Here is a 27027-nt window from a genome sequence, read left to right on the forward strand (position 1 = left end):
AACATTATAATAAAGAATGGAAACTTAGTGTTGCAATGATACAACACTACTGAATCAATATACTTCATTCTACCTTGATAGAATATTCTATTGTTTTCTCAAGAGTAAAAAATTGCTCTACTCTCTGGATTTCATGTGACAGACAACACAAAGACTAGGTTAACTGTGGTATGTGATTTGTAAACAGACAGAATATAGCACAGCTGGAGAACTGCAAAGACGTGGCTGTCATGGAAAGCAATAATAATAATAGCTATGGTAGCTCTGGAGGAGCAGCAGAGATGCACAGCGGGTAATAAAATCTGTAGATATGATGAACGGCCCGCAGTGCTGGAGTTTACACTGAAGTAGAGAGAGCTGCTCAGTACTTTCCTTGACAACTATAACATCCACAGTGTGATCTAGATTACCAAATTGCACATACAAACTGAAAAAAATTACATGTTTTCAATTAACCCAGTCATGTTCATATATCATCACATTATCAGATGATGCATTTTTCTACACCGAGCCAGGAACTAAATAACATAATTTTTTGGTTACTATCAAAAATATTCTTGAAAATCCGTCAATTATTGGAAGGCGTTACATTATTGGTCGCTACATTGTCAAAGTCGATTGGGATGGATTGCAGATGGATCAAAGAAGACGACAGTCCTGAAAGGAAAAACGTACATGAAAACATGCTCAAGATGTCCAGATGTTCGTCTTCCCACAGGAAAACAAACCTAAACACATCCGGAGCTGTAATGGAATGGTCTAGTCAAAGTCCAGACCCAAATTCATTTGAGACTCTGTGGAAAAACTTAAAGATAAATGTCTGAATAAACTTACAATAAAAAATGTTACTAGCAAGACTGATAGAGGAAACGGAGTAAAAATCTGCAGCTGGACCTGCAGCAAAATGTGTTTCTGCAGAGCATCGATGTGAAGGGGGCAGGTGGCTGAGTACGAACGTACATGTAGAAAACATCGATCGCTTTCCTTCCACAAATCACATTGAAACACATTGGAGTTTGTAGCTTCAGCCTGGCAAAAATACTAGCTGCATCCAAGAGGCATGAACACTTTCCCAAGCCGCCGTGGGTTTGTCTCCACAGGGGCCCTTTTTTTTTCTTTTCTTCTTCTTTTTTCTGTTTTCTCTCTCTTTAACATCCACGGCTTTGTAGGTGTGGAAGGAGGTTAGGTGTGATAGAACCGCGGCTTGAAAGGAGGCGCATGTGTTGGCCATACAAATGTTGCTGTGCACCCAGAGATATGACAAGGTTTTTACTGAGCTCTGTAAGAGGAGAGCTGCCCCAGATAACAAGAATGAGGTGTTTAAAACATGAAACATGAGCACAGACACAAACGCAGCCTGACAGCACTTCCTCAGCCCTGCACACCCCCACACGCACACACACACACACACACACACACACACACACACACACACAGGCAAATAAGCGACGATGACACCAATATCCACTCATGCACCAGCTGTAATAATCGTCTATGCAAAGAGCTCATGTCACACTCTCCCACTTCGATGTCCCTCTTCTCCTTCACTCTGTCTTTATCTCTCTTACTCCTGCTCCCCTGCACACACGAGACAACAACGACACACACACACACGCACGCACGCGCACACGAAGGCACACACACGAGTCGCAGTGGTTTCTTTTTGAGAGAGCGAGCTGTCAGAAGGAAGTGTGTGGGCCTTTGTTGAAACAGAGAACTGCAGAGGCAGAGAAATTCATTTCCAACTGCGGCCCAAAAAAAGAAAAAAAGAAGAAGGAACGCAAGAAAGAAATCTTTGCAGGGCAGTCACATTGTACCTGCAGTGTTTTTTAGAAGAAAGAAAAAAAACAGCAGCATGTAAATTGAATTAGTTCCAAGCATTCCGGTGGGGGGGGGCGACGCGGCGGGATGGATTTCAAAAAGAGTTTTCCGAGGGATGTGAAGGTACGGCACACGGGGGGATGCCTCGGGTTTGACTACAGTTCCACATATTGCAGCGTTTTTATGGAGATAAAGCGCACATCAGAAAATAAGATTTCACATCGGTGCTCGCCAAAGCCGCCCGTTCAAAGCCGGCGTTCCCGCGTGATCCACCGGAGGAGATCGACTTTTCTCATATCTCGCATCTCGTAGTTGGAAGGAGCTTCACAAATTTAATGTGAACGTTTCATAATCCCTGGGGGAGAGTAGGCTAATGATAGGTATCAAGATCGATCAATATCGGTAGAAAATGTGTCTTGATAGAAGGTGGATAGTTTCAGTGAACTTCAATCCAGAACAGCTCAGCATTCTGGGAGTTGTAGGTAGAGATGCTCCGATCCGATATTGAGATCGACATCGGTCTCGATATTGGGGAAAAAAAACTAGCTCAGGTATCTGTGACAATGTGCCTGATCCATAATGACAGTTCTACTCAGTCTAATTCTACGTTTTATCTGAGCGACGTCACATCTAAATGCCCTTTCTGAAAGAAAGTTAGTTTGTTTTGACGTTTGGCCAAAGGAATCAACCTTTATTTAGTCAAGCTTTTGTTTGTGTCAGTTTCAGTTTCGTCTGCCGGACACAAGGTACAATTTTTCCGTAGACTCGGCGTCGCACAGTAAAGAGCTCGGCGTGCTCACGCCAAACTGTCGGCGTTGTACGCGACACCGTGCTGATAAGGTTGAGAGTCTCAGGGACGTTCATCAGCCGGATTGAGACTTTTTGCCCCACTAACAGGTTTGCCCTGGCTACCGTAGTGTATTTGCCTCTTTTCTCAGGTGAATGACCAACACTGTGTGCTGCATTATCGGGAGGTAAAAAAGATGATGATGGCTGACTTAAAATTTCTTACAAAAAAACCCCTAAATCTTAAGATGAACATTTGGCCCATTTCACCCAGGAGTTTTCTTTGTTCTGAACTTCTGCATTGTACTCCTGAGTGCGTGTTTAGGCCTCAGTGTTGCTGGTTATAAGCCCCTCTCCCCCAGTCTTAGCAGCTCTGCAGCCTCCATCAGGTTTGACCTGCTTCCTTGTCCTGCTAAATAAAAGCATCTTTGCAGCAAGATGCTGTTGCCTCCATTATTCACAGCAGACATTTTGTGTTCCGGGTGTCAGTTTTCTCCCTCGCAGCATTTTCTTTCTGTTGACCAGATGACCAGACCTCCTTCCATGTGTTTCTAGGGCGCCCCGCCTGGAAAGCTATGCTGAAGGGGGGAAATTCTTTTTTGCTTTTATGTCAACAAAACGTCGTATTTACACCCAGGGCATGACTAATAATTCTGTTGACATCTTTTCCCTGCTCAGACCTCCCCACTTTTATCAATAAGCACAGTAGAAACTTTACTGGCCTGGTGTTCATCTCCACTTCTGGGGCTGCAACCAATCAGCAACAAGGAAAATGAACGGTGCATCTGGATTGGCTGCTTTGGAAATGCCAGCCGATGGTGTCGAGTAGGGTTGTGCATTGGTAGTTCGGTTTCCCAGGCTGCATTTTTTTTTCTAATATGTGAGATGAGTACTACTGGTGACTAAAATTCACCAATTATATCTGAAAATTGGTGAATTTTCAAATAACTTGGATTCAAATTCCACAGGAAATCGGTGCACCTGTCTCGTTGTTTTATAGCCTCGCTCTTTTCTAAACTTCTCTACAACCTGACTAGTTCCTTCGTCTTCATGATTCTGTTTGTCCACTAATGATCTCTAAATATGCCTTCACAGAACAGCTGGATTTATGCTGAGGTTAAGTTATAAACTTATTGACAGATTGTAAATAAATGCACCCCGATTTTTTGGAGGGGAAAATAGTAGTGAGAGGTTACCGTCTCAGATTTTCGATGTTATTTGTAAAAAAAAAAAAAAAAACATAGAAAACAGTGCACCATTTCCCTTCTACTTCGTTGCCATGTATTTGTTTGACTACTGTTTTAAAATATCAGCGTTTTAACATGTTCTACTATTCAGAAGCTAAAATCCCCTCCATTGCACAGGAGCTCTGAAGTTCTGCACTTGTTGAATAACTCTCTCTCTCTCTCCATCCGCCTAACGGTTTTAGTTTACTCATCAGTGGGACCCACGCTCCTGTCTGTCACAGCCTCAGCCTGGCAAAAGGAAAAAATAAAAAAAAACAGTTATTTGCAAATTGAGTGGGTGGCGTAGCTTTTTCCCTTTGGCGTCATGCTGGCGACGGCACACCAGAGGGAATGTTTACTTAGCACTGAGCCGCAAACTGCGATGAGCAGCGCCTCAACAAAGGGAGGCTCCATATGCTCCGTTTGGATCGAGTCAGAGGTTTTACTCGTACCTGATTCTCACATTGCTTCTCGCCGTTTTTAAACCTGTGTGAACCGTGTCGCTCGCTGTGTTTCGTGTGGCTCGTTGCTGACGTCCGCAAAGGCAACCGTCAGTGCAGAGCGTCCACTATGTGACTGTGATTCTTATGAAAGTAACACGTCTAATGATAATAAACTTTGTTTATTACTTAAAAAGGGGACCATTTGATGAGCTGTGCCAGATATAAAATGAAACGGAAAATCTAACACTACAGGTTACTTTATAGTCCCACTACACCAACAAAACACACACGTACTGACTTAATCACTGGCACACACTCGTACAGTTGATGATTATAACCGAGCAGTTTCCAATTTAATTTTTCAAGTTAAATTTGCTAAATCTCAGGGAGCTGCAGTTCCTCACATCATCAGGCGATGAAAAGCTGATAACCCGGTAACAGCACGGCCAAATGGACAAATGGATGTTGATTTGGTGTCTGTTGATCCATTTCTGTTTACGTTGCGCCGCTGAAAGACCCAGTAATGACCAGTTTCCTGTTAAATGGGAGAAAACTGGTATTTCAAGCTGTGCATGATGCCCTGTAACGACGCTCCCAGGGCTTTTGGAGGAGAAACACACACACAGCATCACAGATCCTCCACCGTACTTAGCAATAGGCATTCGGAGCCCCATCTGCATATTTCAGCTCTAGTAAGGTCCCTCTAGCATTTAAATGACTTTTACATGTGTGGTGGTCAGACTGTTTTCTTGGCCTCGTTCTAAAACAGCCTGACAACAGTTAGTTGTCAGGCAGAAAAGTATCTAATGGTTGCTATGGAGACTCGGTGACCCTTTGGTCTTCTAACAGGACACTTTTTTTTTTTGCTTTGTTGGCAAAATAAATATGGGCTCTCGTCCAGCCTGGTGGCCAGTGGCAAAGGAAATGCGGCTCCGCCTCACGCCACATTTATACCTCAGGGAAACCGGGAGTTGCGGACGACTAATTATGAGTTCCTAGAAAATTTTTATCACGTTTGAAATGTTTAGTGTAACATTTACAAAATGTGTCAGTTGCGTTTTTTTAAAGGGATTTTTAGGAATAGTAATGTGCTGCTGAATTAACCAATTTAAACTTGAATAGGCTACATTAATTCAATACAAGATCCATTTATCTTCTGGCTATTATTTTTCAGACTGTAATATAATTTCTGTACAAACAGACACATTCAATAAATTTCAATATTATTGAAAAGCCCATTTATTTTAGGAACATGGTCACAAAACGGAAACACATTATATAGAATGATTTCACACACATGGATGTTTGAGAGCATTTATTTCTGATAATTGACGATTTACGAAAACGTGACATTTAAAATTAAAATATTACATCAGACCAGCAAAAATACAGGTTGATGTGTGCTTAATACCTGCTTAAATAATATTCTAATTAATTAAATATGACTATCAGAACATCTCCACATCTCTAATCGACTGCTGAAGTTCTCGGTTTTGTGCCGCGCGACACTTCTGGGTCACGAGAACCGTCCAGGTTTGTGTCACGTTGAGTTCTGGCAGGAGGCCAGATAGAGAATGAGAGGAGGATCAGGCTGAATGACATGAGGACGGAGGAGAGAAGAAAAGGATCTCTGGGAGAGCAGAGAGAAAGAGAGAGAGGAGGGGAAGAGCAGAGCCGTTCGCTGCTGACAGGTAAACACGTGGTGGGCGGCCCGCGGAGGGACGAGGGTGGTCTGCTTTGTGCTGATGCGTGGAGAAGGTTGTGCAGAGTGGCCTGCCATATGCATTATGCACACGTAACGTACCCGTAAAAGCAAAAGCTGGGATTCCTCCTGGGTTTTGTCACTGATCTGCAAGCGCGAGGAGACAAAGACTGGAAGTAATTGCATATATGGTGTGTGTGTGTGTGCGTGTGCGTGTGTGTGACATGAGCGGAACGTCACGGTCGACGGCTGTTTCTGCTCGCCTGCCCTGTTTTTAGCCGTGTCTGAGCTGCACCAGCCGCTCTGTTGGACAGCATTTTCTGCGCCGTACAAGTCCAGAGAAGAGCAGCCAAGCAGAATGACATCGGCCTCAGCAGCCCGCCAAACATCTCTGTGGATAGCAGAGTGCAGCAAAAAATATAGAGGACACGCACACATACACACACACACACGCACACACACAAAAAAAGGAAAAAAAACCTGCACACACACAAACACACTCGTGTTGAAAGAAGCATCCAGTGGGAGACGAAGCCAGACACAGAACATGGTAGACTTTTTCTTTCTTTCTTTTTCTTGTTTCAGGACAAAAGGATTGAAAACAAGAAAGGTGGCAAACATGGTTAACACACAAAGGAGGTTTTCTTTTCATACTTATTTTCACATGAGCTGAAAGGAATCGAAGAGATGAGATCAGGAGACTGGGACAGAGTTTGAACTGAGCTTTCTGCAGCACCTTGAGTTGCCTTAAGAGAACACTAACAAACCAAAACCAGCAGAATTTGGTCACAGTTGAATCTATACTTCCTGGGTATCGGACCAAACTATTGGCTAGTTGAACAAATCAAGATGTGCGGCATAGTTAAATTGCACACCATACATTCTTTTAACCAACCAAAACAATTTCATGCAAGCTGAAAAGCTGAGTTCACACATGCCTTACAGATTTGTTAATTGTCACATTTCAGCCTGTCATTGCCAATGGCAACTTGCTCTTACGTTTAATTCGTCGGTAATTGAATCCATCTGTTATCAAAGGTACAAAATCAAAAATGTTTGCTATTTTGTTTAAAGAGGAAAAAAAAAGTTGTGCATTTACCTCACTGGTCAACACGAGGTAAAAATGCTTTAAATCTGCTCCAGACTGACAGCTATTATCTGTCCGTCCCTTTTCCAGTAATGGATCAGTCTTGTTCAGGGCTGCAGGGGAGCAGACGGCTATCCCAGTAGTCGGTAAACACTTAGCCGCTCACTAGTCTCTGTAAAAGCCTGTCGCTTAGCAAAGTTGTGGATATTTCAAAGACGAGCTAAACTAGAGACGCATACCGAACCCAGATGGAATCGGACCATTTTTAGCTTTACCGGTCTTTACCACACTCAGTCAGGAATGCTGAAGTGCCAAAACTTCTGTCTTTGTCCAACCAGGATTCAGTGACATCAGCATTATTGGGGTGTAAAAGTTGTTTCTGTGGGATTAAGACTCAAACTAAGCCGTTTTCAGTACCAGTGAGATGCTTAAAAATGTGAAAACATCTTTAAGAAACTATCAGATGCTGCTGAAGTTTCTTTCTTCAAGAGAGAGAACTCGATTTTGAGCTGTTCTGGTAAACTTCCTTAGTTTGGCGTTTTGTACTTTTGCAGATCTTTAATGCATCGAGGTGCTTTTGTTGGTTGTTTCATATCTGAATTGTTCCTGTACAGTAAAGGTCAGAAGAAAAAAAAAAATAGAGTTTACCTCATGACGTCCATTTGTGAGTTAAACTTCACTTTCTGAGATAGCTTCCAAGAAATATTGCACTTTAACGCAAGACTCCAATTTTTTGGGCTGTACCTCTTTATCCTTCATCAAAATATTACTCCTAACCCTTTAATATGTGTTATACCTGAGAATTAGAAGTATCTTAAGTGTTTATTTTTGGTTATCTGGCATCAAAGTCTGATGTTGTTTGCGATGTTCTTATATAGGGTATTAATAACTAATCACATATATATATTAAAAAAAAAATCTGACAGCGCTTTCTTGTTCTTTTACGTTCGGTGCTCCCGATAAGATAACGAAGTGCTGCAGTTCAAAGCCAGTAATGACTGGGACTGTTTTGAACATGAACGGTTATCTGACAGAGGAAGAAACGTGGATGTGTAGCAGTTTGTGTTGTGAGCGGAGAACGTAGCCTACGGCCGGGTTTTCATTTAATCATTTGAAGTTTGAGTTTTTGTTCATAAGAACAAGCCGTACTTTGCTAACCCAAGATGAAATAACTGATTGCTCTCTCTGATGGACAATGGCTGCAAAAAATGTACCTTCAGATGATAAAGAAAAAAGGGGTCCAGTTCAAAACCAAGCATCCCCTTTGATTAGAGATAGGTTATAAGAGCATGTTTACTCATTTTTTTTTTTTTTTTTAATTGAGTCATAATTTTCTCTATGACTTATGGTCATATTGCTTCAGTTCATTGGCGATGCAGGTTTTTATTTCAGTCGCCTCGAAATCGACTTTAGTAGAATTCGGCCTGCAGCGTTTTTGTTCTGTGGCTGCCCAACGAGCCCCAATCATCGCCATGCTTCACACTTGCTGTGAGAGTTTCTCCAAACACAATGATGTGCATTTTAGGCAAATCTGTCTTACCTCACCGTCATCTTTCCAAAGGACACGAAGAAGCCTCGAGGCTCATTCAGATGCAAATCGAACTCATGCTGTCGTCTTTACAGAGAAGAGAATTGCTGCCTTCAACCCTTCAAAACAAGGTGTATTTTTTGAGTCTTTTTCAAATCGCACTGCTGTCGTTGATGTTCATTTTAACTGAGACCTGTGGAGTCTGAGATATAGCTGTTGGTTATTTTGCGATAACTCCAGGTGTTGCAGAGACGGACCTTTGCTGTAACATAATCCCTGGAGGACGGAGAAGGAGTGAAGTTGCTTCGCTAGCACAGAGATGGTAGGGGCCGGTGGGGCCAGAGCCCAACCTGAAAAATAGAGTAGTAGGAAATCCATATCTACATCCTGTCATCGAACGCATCGATGCATGTAAAACAGCAGGCTATCATATTGAACAAGCTTGTCACTTAAGAAATGTCTTTGCTGATGATAGTCAAGTGACATGACTCTACGTTCACATCAATCAGGCCTTTCTCTTGCTGTAACCAGCCAGGTTACAACATTGTTTGCCAACTGTAGCTCATAATATTTATTAGAAATGAAAAAGAAATTAAAAGACTGATATTGCACTGTCATAAACATGACATAACATCTATCATGAACATGAAGGAGTCTTCATGAATGAGTACAACTGTCATCATGAAGTGTCATTCGGTAAATAATGACACTTTTAATGCAAAGTTGCACTGAAAGTTGCATTAAAAGTCCATTAAATCTGTAAACATTGCACTATTGAGTCAATAATTACCATTTTAATGTAAAGTTTTAGTAAACTTTCCATTGAAAGAGTCAACTTTGCATTAAAAGTGTCATAAGTTGCCGAATCATACTAAATGACAACAGTCGTAAACATTCATGAAGACTCCTTCATGTTCATAACAGGTGTTATGTTTATGACAGCATAATGCCAGGCTTATTCACACCCCTTCACATAAAGTGTTACCAAAACAGCTTTTTTTATGGTAGTTTATTGAAAGGTGAAAAGTGGCCGACTGGACGTCCAGTATACAGTGACTCTGAAACACCTTTTTATCCCTTTCCAGATTGAATAGCAGCAGTAATTGTTTCCTGAAGGTCACTGCTACTATTCTCCCCTCTCGGCATCGTGTCAACACATTCAGTGGTCCAGAGCAACAAGCTTCCAAACCCTCCTGCCTTTACAGAGATTGTTGCACTGTTGGTAATCGGTTAAGGTGCATTTGATTAGCAGTTGTCACAGTCGATCTAAACTCTTTCTTTTTGAAACATAGAATTGTTTTTGTTAGCTCTGAAAAATTATTTCCACCGGGGTTCATTTGATTTATTTCGTTAAACATCGACTGTCTGTTGCGTCTCGCCTGCCTCCCCCGTCTTCTGACTTCAACGCTCAACTCTCTTTTGTTCTCAGATACTTTGACACATAAACCTATTTTGCTTCTGTATCAGCTTTCAGATCCCACCGCCTGATTAAAATGTGCTTTGTGCTGCGGTTTAATGAACACGGAGTCATTTGTGACTGTATCTCTATTCTCAGTCTTACACACATGAAGCTTTGGGTTACAATCTGAGTCCAGAGAGGATTCACACCGGCAGGCGTTGACTGGTAAACCGAGTGTTGACTCGGCTGCCCTTTTAAGAACCAAAGATATTCCACTAACACTATTTTGCACTGCTGGTGTCTCACGGACTGCCCGAGTGTTCCCATGCCAACTGGCACCGCTACAGCGCAAAAGGCAGCCGGTTCAAGTTTAAGCATTAACACCTAGAGTAATGCATTCTTCTGCTAGGGAAGTACTTTCTCACACTGTCTGTGTGCACCTACACTCAGAAGACACACACACGCACGCACGTATTCGTGTCCTTAAGCCTCGCTTCTCCAGCTGCACCACCAGAGACCTGTCTAAGTGACAACAATTAGCTCGCTCAGTTCAAGCTAATTGAAGTCATTTGCATAATACATGTCCGCCATCACAATTAATCTCAGGACAATTCAAGCAGTTCTGTGTCACGCAGCGATCAGGCGTAACATTATGACCACTGACAAGTGAAGCAAATAGTACCGATTATGCCGTCCTTGTGGAACCTGTCAGCGGGTGTGAGGCATGTCACGCATCAAGTGGATGTTGTGTCATCAATATTGATGTTTCAGAAACGGGAAAGATGATCAAGTGTAAACATATGAGAGAGTTTACAAAGGGTCACATGACTAAATGAGTGGGTTGGCGCATTTTTTTGGCTGAGGTTGGTACGTTTCATTGAAATATTGTGTATTCAGTTTGAATTGTTTTTGTATTTTTCATAACAGATGCCATTTCTGTGGCCCCTGTTTCAAAAAGTTTGGACACCCCTGATGTATATAGCTGGGTCGATACGTGTTGCTGATCAAATGGTGCTGGGATTCATTGTAGGATGAAGGTAAGCTAGCAGAGGCAGTCTGGAGCTGTGGACAGTGTCCTACTGGCTGGAAAACGTTGGGTCAGGTTTATACAGATGTTCTTGTGATTTGACCTATCTAAGCATTTCTGACCATTTAATTAAAACTGTAATGCCTGGTGGCTGGTATTGGTTTAGTAGGTTGACACCTAAAATTGGGGAAATGGTTAAGGAATGGTTTGAGGAGCAAAAGATGTTTGGACTCCAACTTACCGATATTTCAGTCTAATGGAGCATCTCTCATTAGATGATCAGGATTAGTTTTGACAGGAGAAGTTGAACCAACACGCTATTGGTAGTTTTATTATGTCTGATCGGTATACTGTCACATCCATTCATTCTCAACCCCAGTTACCGATGTTTGATCCCAAAAACAAAGCGACAATTTCAAACGACACCCAACAGTCGAAGACGCACTGTTTGTCTGCGTGTGTGTTTGTGTGTGTGTGTTTCTTCTGACTTCTTGAAATAAAAATACAGATTGCGAACTCACGAACAGAGACGGATGCACACATCCTGGGAACTGTGTTTACCATCCGTCGCCATTACGGCTGCAATTACTCAGCGGCTGAAAACAAGCGGCCTCGTTTGCGGGACGCTAAGCCGCTCTGGCTGAGGAGATCCTCGCCTTTATTAGCCTGTTGTTTTGAAGCTGCTTTTTGACAGGAAGCTGAGCGATAAATTAAATAGATGGCTTGATAAAAAGCTTGCCGTGCAGAATTCTTCACGCCGGATTTTTGAGAAATCACGCTGCCGCGGCTCATAACGGGCGACGCGTTTCCCAGGGTGATTTATGAAATCAATTTGTCTTGTTATCAGCAGCCAGAGTTCGTCAGATAACATCACAGCGCGTGCATCCACATTTCTTGGGGGTAGAATGAAACAAGGGACAGAATGTGCCTTTTTTTGTTGTTGTTGCTTTGTTTGTTTGTATCAGACATGTTGAAAATACCAATCAGTCATTTGGCGCGTCGATGTCGAGGTCGTGCTGCGAAGCGTGTAAAAAAAGAATGAAGCAGAGAGTTGATTAAATCCTGTAACAGAATGAAAGGGATTTCTGTCTCTGCTGCTTTGTGTGCTGCAGTGGCATATTTCTTCGTCTGCGCCTCTCTCCCAGCCGATCACTCATATGTGAAGTGGAAAGGCAGGAAACACCTTTACGTCCGGACATCTGGTTACAGAAATAGCGATTTGTGTGAGCGCGTGCAAACGAGAGATTTCTTGCAGCTCCCCTTTCTTTTGGGTCGGTGAAGCAGAACCCTCAGAATGTCATTCCAGACCTACATGTGCATTGTGCTGTATCTGGTCACTCACCCTAATGTGCTTCTTGACCATCTCTTCATGCTCTCCCTGGGGAGCCAGGGGAAAATAGTATTTTCTACCTCTGAGTCCAGCTTGCAGGGGGAGTAAAAAAGAGTTATATGGGAAAAAAGTATTAGGTTTCTCTCTGTGTTCAGGAGGAGATAAGCAGTCTGTTTTGCCCAAAAACGTCAAAGCGGTGAATCTGAAGTGACAGCAGGAGGGATGAGATATTTCAAGATATGTCTTGATGGATGCGGTTTAATCTTAAGCCTGCCAGATGTGTCAAGGATTTGCGAACACCTTGCGGAGTAAATCTCAGCTCGTCGCCTCTTTCTCATCCTGCACCTCCGCTCCCTTCCTCTGTCTGCCTCTGCAGTGAAGTTTGAGGACTGCCAACGCAGCAGAGAGGTGGGCTTTGTCAGCAGCGACCCCAGCTTCAGCGTGAGGCCCGACGGGAGCGTGTACACGGAGCAGGAGGTGGCCAACCTCTCCGAGCCCGTCCAGTTCATGGTGACGGCGCGGGGACTGCACGACCCGCACATCTGGGAGACCACCGTGAAGCTGGCCCTCGCCGGACATCTTCACCCTCTACCGCTCACAAAGGTACAGTGGGCAATAGTTGTGTAACTGTTGGCTTGATATTTGTCTGACTGTTGGTATATTTATCATTTGTTTAGGTGTAAATTGTCTCTTTTTCACAAAGTGACACCGTCTTTTAGATCTGTAGGAAACTCGTGCGGCCGCCTACGGCCAAAAACGGCTTACGATGATGTTTACTGAACCATGACTGGAGGCACATTGAAGACAACTGAAGATGAGGAATTATTAATCAATTAATTTTAAAGTATTTCAAAGTGCTTTACATCACAAAAACACAAAAAAATACAAAGTCACAGAACACACAGTCAACAATTGAAGCATTACAATTTGTCAAGTGAGATTACATCAAAAATGTTGATAGCTTATTAGTCTCCCATAGGAGAAATTCGTCTAGGAAGCAGGGGCAAAACTACAGCACATCTAAAAAAGACAGTAGCTATAAAGACATAAAAGCAAAACTACATAAAAACACAAATGTCAGATCGGCAGTACAATCCCCATCACCATTTCCATTCACATACAGTACGTCCTCTACATGCTACTCTTCATCACCGTCTGGGCCTCATGTTAGTCTGTACAGGTCCTGCTAGTCTGCCGTTGATCAGGCTAATGGAGAGCCTGATCAACGGTGCAAACGAATGTTTCAGACCACGAATTAGTGTTAGTGTTTCAAATGTTCTAATGTTTCAAAAGCGACTCCAAACAAGTGGCTTTTTAGTCTAGATTTAGTCTAAACTAAACTGCTTTACAGTTTTCCAGAGGTTTGTTCCAGATTTGTGGTACGCAGAAGCTGAATGCCGTTTCTCTAAGTCTGGGGGTATGCAGACCAGAACCAGAACCAGAAGACCTGAGAGGTCTGGAAGGTTGATAGAACAACAGCACATCTTTAATGTATTTTTGTGCTGAGCCGTTCAGTGATTTCAGTATTTTAAAGTCTCTTCTATGAGCTACAGGGAGCCAGTGGAGGGACTGTAGAACTGGTGTTGTGTGCTCCCTCTTCCTGGTTTTAGTGAGAACTCGAGGAGCAGCGTTCTGGATCAAATCATCCTTGTCATCAAAGAGTCTTGAAAGTCCTTTTGGCAGCATCAGAAAGCTTATATTACTCAGCAGTGAGTTCAAAACGGTATGCAGTAAACTGAATGTTGCTCTCTGCTCTTAGGAAAGTCACCCTACTATTCAAATCTTAAGTCGCAACTTTAGTATATATCAATAATCGTGCGGATCAAGTGGTGGACAAGTCGAGAGAATCCAAGAAGGACGGCCATGCTTCAACAGAATGGATGCTCGGTGTTATCTAGAGAAGGCTGAACCGTGACAGTGAATATGACGCTTTTACAAAAGGATTAGTTCAAAGGTCCAGGCTCTTCTACAAACATGTTGCTACACCTCTGAATGTTCTACGTATCTTTGAGTTGGGATTTGCTCAGAAACTGTCATTAGATGTTACAACATTCTTTAAAAAGATTCAGCATCGTTTTTTTTTTTGTTTTATTTTCCTTTTTCCAATCAGAAACACCTGGCGTTTTCTAAACAAAAAAAGCGCCGTGCACGCTCTGGAGAGCCACCTCACAATTAATTTCCATTCAACATCGTCGTTTCATCATCTCCTTCCTTTTAAAAACTGGAGCAACAGGTTGCGAGCGTTACCGTGGCAGCCACTCGAAGCTTCTTCTTTCTAATGAGCCGGCAAATGGTGATTACAGATCTCTGTTTAAGTCTCCAGCCTTAATAACTTACATTTGATGAAAGCTAAACTTAATTAAATTTGATTGAAAAATTCCGTAAAAAGAGTGAAGATTTGAGGAGCAGACTTGTGTCCCTGATTGGCTGCGATTCATTTTGTGAAGGAACGATGAAAGCATCTTCCTGATTGAGTTCCTAATCAGAAAGTCAAGCCACAGTATACCGATCCTCGTAATAAAAGTCATAAAAGATGAACATTGGTGGAAAAAAAAAAACTACTCCATATTGAAATTTTGCAGAGATTCTCTTTGAATACTTGAGTTTTTTAAAAATTGGACTGTTTCGTCCTTCATTTGCACAATTATACTCCATTCATAAACACTGTAAATGTTCTAAAATGTTGTTTTTTTTGTCTTTTATGTGTAATGAGTTGAACTGCACGAATGTTTCTCATCATTTTTCCGTTAATAACCATAACCCACAACCACGCAAAGTAAACACAGCCTCAGTTAGAGGCGTCTCAATCCCACCAAGTCCTTCGCCGAGTGACAAATCCCTTGTCATTCGATTCCCGGACTACTTGTTGAAAGCCATTGGGCGAAATGTTCCCTCATGTTTCTAATCATGACGAAAAGCCCGGCCGGCACTCGTGTAACTAAAGCAGTCACAGAGAGAGGGAGAGAGAGAAAGAGAGAGAGAGGATTATAATTCTGCCCACTCCTGCGGGCGCAATAATGGAGACTGGGAAATAATTGACATTGATTGAGCTAATGTTCCACTCTGGTAGAGTCTGCAAAGACCAGGTGATGTAGTTTCACTGTATAATTATGTTTCACACATTGCGGAGCAAGAGAAAGATTCAATAATTGAGAGAGGTTGGGTGGGAGGGAAAGGTGTTGTTTTTGATGACATCAATAGCTGAAAATGACTTTGTGCATGTATGCCACATCGGTTTTTTCACCGCCATGGTGTTTATGTGTTCTCACGTCGCTTTCAACAGATACTTTTTTTGGGTTAGTAGCTAAAATAAGGTTTTAGTACAAACTTACTTATAAAAGTGATAATGTGATATTACAGGGAATAACTGATTTGATCCCATGGACGGGGACTTTTGCATTTTGAGTCTTGAATTTTGACTTATCTCCATATTTTTATATTTAACTCCGATCACTTAGAGTCGATTGGTCTATTCATTTTGTTGATTGTACCCATCTGGTTATTGTGTCACAATCACATCTTTATCAGTATTTAAGATCCCATACTTCCAATACTTGCTGCTGTGCTTGGGTATCTTTCATATTTTCTTTAAGTTTACATTCAGTTTTACATTAAACCCTCATCACCATGGCCCTCCAGTGTTTATTGATTAATAAAACTAAATATAATTACATTTTCTAGGTTTGGATAAGTATGGAAAACAAAAACAAAATATATACATATATTTTTTGTCACTGCTACAAACTTTGTAGCTTATTTCTAAAAAAACAAACATTTTATTTTATTTTTTTTTAAAGAATGGGATTTCATTTTTACACCAATTAACATTTTAAAGGATTTTCCTACTTTCAAAAACAGAGTTTTGGTAAGCGACAGGACTTGCTTGAAGAGCTCTGACTTAACTGCACCTTCAGTTTCAGCAGAATGGTTTTGGACTGACATGCATACGGTGCTTTGCAGGATGCAGAACTTTGCCAAAGTATTCGTATGCTGTTGAATTTTACATATTTCATGACTTTAAAACAAAAACAAACAAAAAAAATCCAGATTTTTTTTTTTTGTAGAGGTTTCCTTCCAGTGACCCTTTAAACATACAACTAGAGATTCAATGGAATAGTTTAGATCAAACCATATTTATTGTTAGAATGGCCAAGTCAAAGTCAAGACCAAATCTAAATAGGAATCTGAAACAAGACTTGGCCATCACTGTCCACACCTCTAACGTAACCCAATAGATTTTTAAGAAGTATGAATGAAGACTTCTTCAAGGCATTGTGATTGTCAAAACAATGTTTGCTTGTTAAGGTGACCTTTGCCTATAATTAGATTTTTTTTTTTTTTTGCTTTGTTGTACGTCTGTCTTTGATTTTACGACAGCAGACATGAAGCTTAAATTACAAACCTATGTTTCTGTATGACCTTATATGGCATTCAGACATTAATTTTTCAGATTTTGGATGACTTGGTTTGCTCTTACCAACCATGATACACTTAGCTCTGTAAATGAACTCGCTTCTGCTTCATAATGTACGCTCCTCTTGCTGTGCATGTTTTGCTGTGCAGCAGCAGTGAGAGGGAACTAATTTGCTTTTAATAACCGGCTCGATATCTCCCAGTTCTGTTTCAGAAGCGGAAATTAGCATACTTTGAATGTGTACCACTAGGATTTTTTTATTTATTTTTTTTTGCCATTTAATTTTCCAGCATTTGAAGTGTGGAGCATCTTTGGCTTAAAGCCCTTCGCGCTGCGTTTATGTACTCAGGCTATCACAGCTCGCGCAGGTAGGTTCCCCTCGTGGAGAGCTCTCCAACTCGGGCTGATTTCATGGCTCGGCTGTTTGCCGTCTCCACCAGATCAGAGCCCCCTTCGGTTATGCACCGACGAACCTGGAGTCCGCCGGTTTACCCGAACAGGTTTTAGTGCTCATCTAATTAGCATTTTCCACTGCGCTCCACCCAAGCAGCCTCTCCTGTTCGGGGTAGATTACGACAACGGTTGTCGGGCCAGAACGCGGGACCCCGGGGTCTGTCGGTCATCGGAAATGGAGCAGAAGCAAAAGTACTTTGAACTCCGAACTTTTAGATTGCGTTTAGAGACTACGATGGAAAGCAGAGGGTCTCGACAGGAAAACAGTATCAAGAACTTCAATATAATTTTTTTCTGACACAGTTTGATTTCGGTGTTGGAAACTTTCTCTCTTTTTTTCCCCCTCGTTTTGGTTTTTGCTAAAGGATCTCATGGGAGAACATTCTTCTTACTGAAGTCTTTCACTGTGATCTGATTCAGCTAAGGGATCTCCAGTAGTAAAAAAAACATAAAAGAAGACATGGCGAACAGAGAATTGGCAGGGAGAACGCGTTTATTGTGTTGCTACGCCTGTTTGTCAGACAGATAACCTCCAGATGTCTGCTCCAGGGCTCAGGGCGCACAGGCCCTACGACTGCCATGTAGCAGCAGTGTGCAGGGATGCCTGGGAACTGAGAGATGGCAGCTGGCTCTTCATGCCTTTAGGGTTCAAGGGCCCCCAGCAAGCTGAGGACACACACACACACGCACACACACACGCACACACACACACACACACTGTTCTTGTATCATGTATGCAAGCACACGCACTTTCAATCAGGGACACATTCATATAGATACACCCATGAATTATTTTTACACAATCAAACCTTTAAGCATATGCCTGCATCAAGGTCATCTCAGGAGATTTTCCACATGAACACGCAAAAATGACTGACTGACTCCACACATGCTAAACACTCATTCATTCATTCATTCATTCATTCATTCATTCATTCATTCATTCATCGTGTACACATGTTCTTAAATGTCACTTATTTAGGCACGACTGAAGATATGTCTAGTTTGTTTGTTTTTTTTGTGATAATTTAGTGCAATTGTGAAGAAGGTAGACTGAAGTAACTTTAAATGTGGCATGGTGGTTGGTAACGGATACGTTGGGAGTATTTCAGAAAATGCTGATCTATCAATAACCAATCATTTCTCATCGCTAAAGAAATCATTTTCAGAAGATGATAGTAATGGAACTGTGTCTAAAGCAAAACTTGTTACTACTAAGATATGTGGGGCACAATCTGAAGTAGATGAGCTACAAAAGTCTGTAAAAGAGCAAACTGGTCTGGGGGCCTCTTCTGTCAAAATGTTCCACCTTGCATCCTTCAGGTGAACCTATTGTAATAGAAAATTTAGTTTTCAGTCTTATTTCATTTTTGAAGGAACTGATTATACTTTTTCTCATTTATTTACAGATTATATCTGCTTTGTTTCTATATTTCTGCAATATGTGTTTGTCCATTAAATATGTTTGCAGATAATGTTTAGATGTTTCCACTGCTGTGATAGCAGAGGAGACCTAAAGACATCTTGGGTAAAATGCTTGATCTGGTGATTGTCTTAAAGGGCTGATGTGTGTGGAATGTAGTTTGTACCCTTGTTTGACCTGAACCTACGACTAACTGACAAAGAAGAATTAGAAGTTTCTCCTGAAATCCTTATAAGTTCTCTTTCCTGCCATAAAATTATCCCCTCCAAGAGGTGAGGGATAGTTCATGAGGTGGGGGTCAGGATCGTCTCTGTGGTCCATCTGGTAGTAGAGATAAGATCAGACTTTGGGTGGGTCTTTGTCTTGCTGTGACTATATAACGATGTGATGTGTGTTGTTCAGGGCTCTTTCTCCTGACTGCGCTCAGTGAGACGGGTCTTCGAACGCTTTTGCCTTCGAATAAAGAAACTTAAGACAAAGATTAATCTTTCTCTTATTATTGAAACAGCTTCTCATTCTTTGATAATGAAATTTCCATAACACTATCTATCAGAAATAGATAGGTAGTAGGTAATTAGTAGGTAAATGTGTTTTATTATTTCCCTACCTTATTGAATCGAGCTGTTCTAAATTGTATAAATTACAGAAGCATATCACTTCATGCATATGTATTTAGCCCTTTGGGATCTCAAGAGATGAAGAGCATTGTAAATAAAAACTATTATTATTGTTGTTGACAAATACAAAAGTGTGAACTGGATTCACTTATTATCTCATGGTTCTTCAATAGCAGCAAAACAGCCTTAGTGCCTGGTTCTAACATTATGAAAGTTATCTATCAGCTGACTTAGTACAGAATCATTGGAACAACATCCCCAGGACTCATACGAGTCACTAAAACATAACCTGGATCAGCTCCAGGAGCCGGTTATGAATAGGAGGACAGGAGGCCTGCAGGCTGCTCAGTCCGATTAACCCACAGAAGGAAGAGGAATGAGACGTTCTGTGAAAATCCAACAATAATCCAGCTAAGAGATCCTCTATGAATAGTGAGATGGATTATGTTTTTTACAATTGTGGATCCATAGAGGTAAACAGCGGGTTTGGTGTTGGCCTCTCAAAGGTGCAAGTGGGAGGGTTAGTACGTCAGAGAACAAGTGAGGGGACTGGAGAGGAGCGGTGCAGCGTCTCACTCAACAGCAGCTACGAACAGAAAACCGAAGTTGCTATTTCCACTCCTCTCTCAAACTGGACTCTTATCAGATTCCCCATCACAGGATCAGTTTGGTAAAAAAAAAAAAAAAAAAAACAAAACACAAAAAGCAAGAAGCCGTCTACGGATTTGGTTTTAAACTCTGATCTGATTATTGTTGGTGACCGTGTCCATCACTTCATCACCACCCGTGTTCTGTTGGATTCTTCCATCAGGATAGAGCTCGATGTCACAAAGTTGAAATCGCATCAAACTGGTATGTTGAACATGATGGTTGTCCTCCAATGGGCCTCCCCAGTCACCAGCTCTCATTCCATTAGAGCGCTTTGTGATGAGGCGGAACAGAAGATTCCCATTATGGATACGCAGCTGACAAAATCTATGACAACTGTGTGATGCCATCATGTAAATGTGGAACATTTCTGACCCCCTGGAGAAAGTATGCCGTAAAGAATTAAGATAGTTCTGGAGGCACAAGAGGCTCCAAACTGGTTTTGAACCTTACAAAGTGCCCGGTGAGTGTATGTGAAGGAAAACAAGCCAAAAGATGTCCCATATATTGGATAGGCACACATTGTTGTTTTCCAGAAGCTTACTGAGAGTGTACTTCCTGTGTTGTTCTCTCTTCTCTGTAATTCTGCTTCTGTCTCAATGCCAGCAGCATTTCATCTGCCATGCTGTTTGAAAGTCAGAGTCGCATGCAGCCACTATGCAGATATCATCCACTAGCAGACTTCCATCCAACGACAGCTCTTCTGTTGACTCCTATCGCTCTGGCTGACTGTCTCCCGTCTTTATTTCTTCATTTCTTTTAAAGGAATGTTGAGGCTTGACCAATGAAATATTTCAACCCCGTTATCATCCGCTCTTCATCAGCTGGTGGATTGTTGTATGGAAGAGGCTGGTCGTTCATTGTATTTTCCCACTGATAGCTGGGAGGGGAGATATGGAGTTTATCTCAGGAGCTGTTTACTGGGACGGGCGTAGATGAAAAAGAACAGAGCCGCGGCTCATCGTATATGTCACTGGACTCCGAGTACGCTCACATAAACTGTCACGGATCGTTTTTCATCCACATTAAACTAAACATTCGCTTTTTTGTTGGGTTATTTTTTTTATACAAGGATTGGCAAAGCTGAAAGTGCCTTGCGAAAAGGATTTGGACCAATTATTCACATTTTGTAATGTAACTATCACAAGCGACAATGAGTTCACTGGGTTTTTATGGGACAGACCATTACAGATTAGTGGACAATTGAAAATAAAAGCACAAGAAATTATGCATTTACATTTTTTTTTCTTTTTACAAATAAAAATCTATGGAGTCTGGTGTGCACTTGTATTCAGCTTTCACAGATCAGCTTGAATAATTACAGGATTTAAAAATAAATAAATGCCCAACATTTTGAGAGCAATATAACACTTTACACTGGTGTATTAATATGTGTTGATTTATCACCTAAAACCCCACCCAATAAATATTGAATAACCCTAAGGTTATGACATCACATAATGTGAATATTTCCATTGTCCAGCATCTACATGGCACAAATTCCCAGATAAAAACTAATTCGATCAGCGACTGTCTGCCTCACCTGCACCAGTATCTACTCAGGTAAGAGTAGCAATATTATTACTAAAGTAAAAGCAAAAAGTACAGTACAGTAAAGCTATTGCTACAAGTTCCTTTTTACCTAAAAAGTCACTTAAGAAAATGTAGCCATTACCCATAACACAATTAGCAGCCTGTTATTATTAGCAATAATAATAGATCAAACTTATATAGCACATTTTCAGACACTGTCAGTTTTCCTTCTTAACAAGCTTACTGTAATATGTTGGCATGGATGTAATTATCTGCATCCAATAGCATTACTCAGCGCACTCAGTTTGCTTAGAGAAAAGAAAACTGTAAAGGTCTTTCCAGCTGTCTTGATGCTAACAGCGGCTTGTCTCCATCGCTGTCTGACAGGTGTAAAGCTTGCAGGGCCATGTTGTGTTTAACTGTGACTTGAAAAAACACGTTGCAACATGTTAGCAACGGATTAAACCAGCGGTTCCCAAACTTTTCCATGCCACGCAGCAAAATATATCAAGAATCGTCTGCTTTTCGAATTTATTTGAAAGGCACCTCGAAAGTGTGTGTGCTTGTATACACCTCCATTTCGAATGGGCATTTATTTATTTTGTCTCACTCTCTAACTCTCTCATCAGTAACTATCACATTCGTTAGCATGTATAGTTAAAATCTTATCTTTTGATTTTAATTAGCCGTGCGATACTTGCTTTTGAGGCAAATCTTCTTCTTGATAAATGATCAGCCAATCAGAAAGATGAGCATGTCAAGTAATATTCAATAAATTATTTTTAACTTGCACGTCATAATTATTGAAAAATAAATCTTGTTTTATAAATATTGAACAAAATCTTCTGATTAAATGTTACTTTTTTTTATTTTTTACTTTCACTTTTTTCACTCAAGTTTTACGGGGCTCCCCCTAGTGGCCATTGGTGGCCTCTTCGCCCCACTTTGATAAACACGGCTGATAAAAGTGCAGGGGACAGAGGGCACCGATACAGGAAGTGCGGGAGCCCCTACTGTGTCAAATCGAGATGGGACCAATAGAAAGCTGGCCACTCTGAGGTTAAAAAAAAAAAAAGCTTCCCGTCCAGGTGGGAACGGCTGACTCCGTCCAAAATGTCCACCCTCGAACATGCAACGAGTGAAGACGAAAGATGGAAAAACATTCACCGCTGTTGCCTGAGCGTGTAGCTTCCGGTCGGCCTCCCTCACAGGCACAGCAGGTGCGCTCTGATAGGCCGGACAGTTGGCCCGGGTTTGCATTTCAGAGGCGCGGCCGCGTTGCCGCTCGTGTGCTCAGCTGCCTGCGAGGCGGCGCTGCGTGCGGTCCAGGTGGGATTAGCAGGAGGATTTCCACCGTGCTTCAGGTGACAACGGTGCTGCCGATGTGTGTGTGTGTGTGTGTGTGTGTGTGTGTGTGTGTGTGCGTGTGTGTGTGTGTGTGTGTTTGTACGTGGGGGTGCAGACTCAACAATAGGATTAGGTGGATTACAGCAATACAGCCATATTACACATGACGATAGCATAAAGGATCGGGGTGGAAAAAAAAAAAAACCCAGGGCTTTACGCACCCCTCTAACCCTTATTTCACGAGGCAAACTGAGTAAGAACGCAATCTTCCCTCTGCAGCTATAGCCGGAGGGCATCACAGAGGAGGGGCCGTGGGGATTGTTTATCCGTCCATACGTTCCTACATGAGAGCTGAACACTGGGAGATTTTCAAAAGCCTCAAACATAAGCTGGGAATAACAAAAAATAAAAAAGCAAAAAGCTTCGTGGTCTGAAACACCAAAACAATATTAAGGCTTTCAACACAATTTGAAGAAAACTGTTTTCATCTTGGAATGATTACAAAACTGCAGGGTACTCCTCTCATTATCAGACAGATGTTTCTCTTGTATCTGTTTCATGCCAAGAAAGGCTTACGTGAGGTGTGGGGTGGGGGGGATACCTCATTTGTTTCAGTCTTCAGCAGGGACAAACGGGAAAGACGGAGATGAAGGAAACATTAAATTAAAAACATCCCTGCGGGGATGTAAACAAGGCACGCACATCCATGCACGGTGCAGTCTGAAGGAATACTCACCGTCTCAGGTAGGAGTCGTGGGGCCTCAGGCAGGCTCAGGTTTCCTGCTCAGGGTTTTGAAACAAGCAATGCGGCATTATTTTAAGGAATTTGTGTCTTTTAACCTCGTTTCTTCTCCAGTGGCAGTCCGGCTCATACGTGCCATTTCTACTGGTTTCGTCGATTCTCGACCTCATCAGTTTGATGCAAATAGTTTGCTGTGTGACATGAGTTTGTGTATGCAGTGGTTTACTTTTGAGCGACTCAGTGCCACTTTGAATCTGCATGGCGTACGCTCCAACCTCAGTGGAATGAAGTATACCCGTGTATGTGGGAGTCTTGAATGTTCATAGATTTTATTTTTGCATACTTTGGTTGTAACAAGTGTTTTGAACGACTCTGTTTCATGATCTTGAGCCAATTTGTCAATTTTCCTCTGATCCCCAGTCAAGTGCTGTTATTTTTTCTCTCTTTTGGACAAGTGGTTGTAGAATCCCAGAATGTCAGCAGTTTAATGAAAACGCAGAGTTAATACACTCTTTGTGGTATCAAGCAATTAAACTGATGAACCTTAAAAAGTGTCCAAGTATACAGAACACTTAACAGATTTTGTTTACATGTTGGATGTAATCCGGCCATGTGACCCAGGTCTGTTGGAGTCAGTGGTTCATTTAAAACTCACAGGACAATGGTCAGACACCTGCAGGAAATTTCCTAATCCAACATTCAGCCTGCTTGTTACCTGCTGGAAGTCTTGCACTCTCTCGCTCCCTCGCAGCCTGAACGAACCACAGGCTTCACTTTTTAAGTAATACGTCCGAAATTGTTACACCTTTCTTTTTCTTCTTTGTCTTTTTAGCCACCTCACTACACACTTTGAATCTTTTTTTTGTACTTAGTAACAACTTTCACACCAAAGAGTGTTGTTGTTAGCACTACCTGGTAGCTCTAGTCGTAAAGAGATCTCATTTTTGACTCTCTGACCAGCCAGTTTCCCCTCAGGACCGATCAGCCGTCAAGATTTTTTTGCTTTTTTTTTTTTTTGTTGCCGCTTCGCAAGATTCACAACGCACTCTCTCTTTTTCTCTTTTCAGATCGGCTTTGAAGAAATGCTGTCACGGGTGTGGGAGTCCCAACCCAGGGTTATCAAGTTCTCTCGGAGACATCAGAGAGGTTCCTCTGCGAACAGCTTGAGGCGGCAGAAGAGAGATTGGGTCATCCCACCTATCAACGTTCCTGAAAACTCCCGAGGACCTTTCCCACACATGCTTGTCAGGGTGAGTGACAGTGTGATTTTTAGCAAACATAACTTTGTCTTCGGAAAACTTCTGCGCGACGTCGGATCACAAAGAAAACCCGATTCGAGAACGCACTCTGAAACGTCTTTGATTTTAAAGGACTTATTTAGGTCTATGGGAAGAATAGAATATGAAAAAAAAAACTTGGGGAAGATGTCTTTCTATTATATCTTCTTCATTCACCACCAGGCCATGAGACACAATTTTACTGGTATTTTCTACTTGCCACGTAGGGGAGGTACAGGGAAAACACTGCACTTTACTCAGATTTACATCATAATACCAAATGATTTGTATTCTGGGCCTTGGGGCATCAACAGACAAGGAGACGAGGGGAGGGGGGTGGAATCCCTTGGAAGGCAGACAAATACCCACTTGATGCTTGGTCTCAGAGCTGCAGACCTGAGGATTACTGAAGAGTGGGAATTCTGTGCTTGTTAAAACAGCTGGCAAACTGTTTCTTTTTAATTTTTTATCATGAACTAAGTGTCTATTTTTCCCATGTAATAGCGGAAGAAGGAGGCTTTCATTAAAGCGCAGCATCCTGCTGAAGATCCCTGATGTTCCCATTAAACTCTTTCTGCCATTGTGTACAAGGTCTCCAGACAATTTCACAGCTTGATTTGGATTTCCACATTTGTTCATTTAAACATGATTCTTCTGCAGGGCTTCAATTTTTGTGTGTGTTTTTTTTTTCCGCATCAGTAGCGAAAAGAAAAAAAAAGAAAGCCTTTTATTGTATTTTATGACAGATTCAAATTCTCTAATGAATATTAAGACCTTTTCAAAGAGTGAGTTAGTCTTAGTAACCTTTTTTGAGCAGTAAATTGAGAGGTGGGAAAACACGCAGCAAATGGTCCAGGAATTGAACCCTTGACAGCAATAACTCGATGACTATAGCTGCTACTCATGGTCCATGTGCTCTACCAACTCAGCCAACCCAGAGCCAGTTAGTCTGTGCTGAAAATAGTTCCTGTTGTGAGACTTTTTCAACAGTGGAGATGAATTTTGAGGCTGAATTTTGAAGTGGCTCAGCTTTGCAATCCTATTGGCAATCACCATTAACATGAGAGAGAGTGGAAACCATGACACAGTTGTCAAGGCACATTAATTGTTACACCAATGTGATGTCTAAGTATTCACATTTACATCTACATAAGTAATCAGAACTGATAATCAATCAATCAAATTTTATTTGTATAGCACATTTCAGCAGCAAGGCATTTCAAAGTGCTTAACATAATTAAAATAAAAAATAAAAACAGAATAATCAGTGAAAAAGAGCATTTATAAGTTATATAAATGCTCCAATTGGAATATTCGGTAACACTTTATTTACCGAATAAACTGTTACAGTTTAAAAAAATAAACTGTTACAGTTCATGACACTGTCATGAACATAAACATGACAGTGTCATGTTTATGACATGACACTGTCATAAACATGACCTGTTTTGAACGTGAATAAGTTTTCATGAATGTTTATGACTGCTGTCATGAATTGTCATTCGGTAAATAATGACACTTTTAATGAAACTTTTAAAGCGACTTATTAAAAGTGTCATTATTTACCGAAAGACACTTCATGACAACAGTCCTCAAAATCCATAAAGACTCCTTCATGTTCATGACAGGTGTCATGTCAGCATTCAAATAAAAGTGTTACTGAATATTCTGATTGAATTTGTAATCTGAATGAGAGGGTTGTTTTATGAAAACGCACATCATGATTGGACTAATTAGTTTTGCACCCACATAAAATGATTCATTTGTTTCATTCAATCAGAACACATTTTAAACCGATCATAGCTAAAATGAATAATAAGGTTTTTTTAATAATTTTTTTTCTCTAGGTACTCCATTGTTCACCAAAAGTTATACAGTTAGGAATGTAAGATTACCTGGTAATTGTAGATTCATTGCGGGTGGTAAAGGATTCATGTATAGTTGTTTGTCTTGTAAATATCTTGACTAGTGCTTTGATAAACTTCTGACTTGTCCAGGGTGTAGCCCTCTTTCTCATTCCCAACCTTAGAGACCCCGATCGAGATCCAAAGGGTGTAGCGTCCATCTTGGACTTACTCAGTCGTCACAGACTGAGTATGTTTGAGCTTGCTGACATTATATTACGTCTTCATAGATATTTGAACCAAAAAAAAACGCTTTTGATATCTGTATGACTACACAGTCATTGGTGAAAAGAGGAAACGGAGGGGGCTTAGGTAACATC

At 41.4% G+C, this 27027-nt stretch overlaps 1 protein-coding gene across 3 annotated transcripts in view; it reads left to right on the plus strand.

Annotated features, from left to right (window-relative positions):
* The window catches only part of LOC103465092 (cadherin-4-like), a 323849-nt gene that overhangs the window by 190160 nt on the left and 106662 nt on the right, over window positions 1-27027 (plus strand). For 2 of the 3 annotated variants that reach the window (XM_008409643.2, XM_008409644.2), the window contains exons 4-5: window positions 12726-12952; window positions 24594-24776. In XM_008409643.2, coding sequence (XP_008407865.1) covers window positions 12726-12952; window positions 24594-24776 — 410 coding nt within the window. Of the gene's footprint in view, window positions 1-12725; window positions 12953-22572; window positions 22802-24593; window positions 24777-27027 lie in introns of those variants that run through there. The other variant, XM_008409645.2, reaches the window with a different exon arrangement.

This window comes from Poecilia reticulata, linkage group LG5, assembly GCF_000633615.1.
Source record: "Poecilia reticulata strain Guanapo linkage group LG5, Guppy_female_1.0+MT, whole genome shotgun sequence".
Classification (NCBI taxonomy): Eukaryota; Metazoa; Chordata; class Actinopteri; order Cyprinodontiformes; family Poeciliidae; genus Poecilia; species Poecilia reticulata.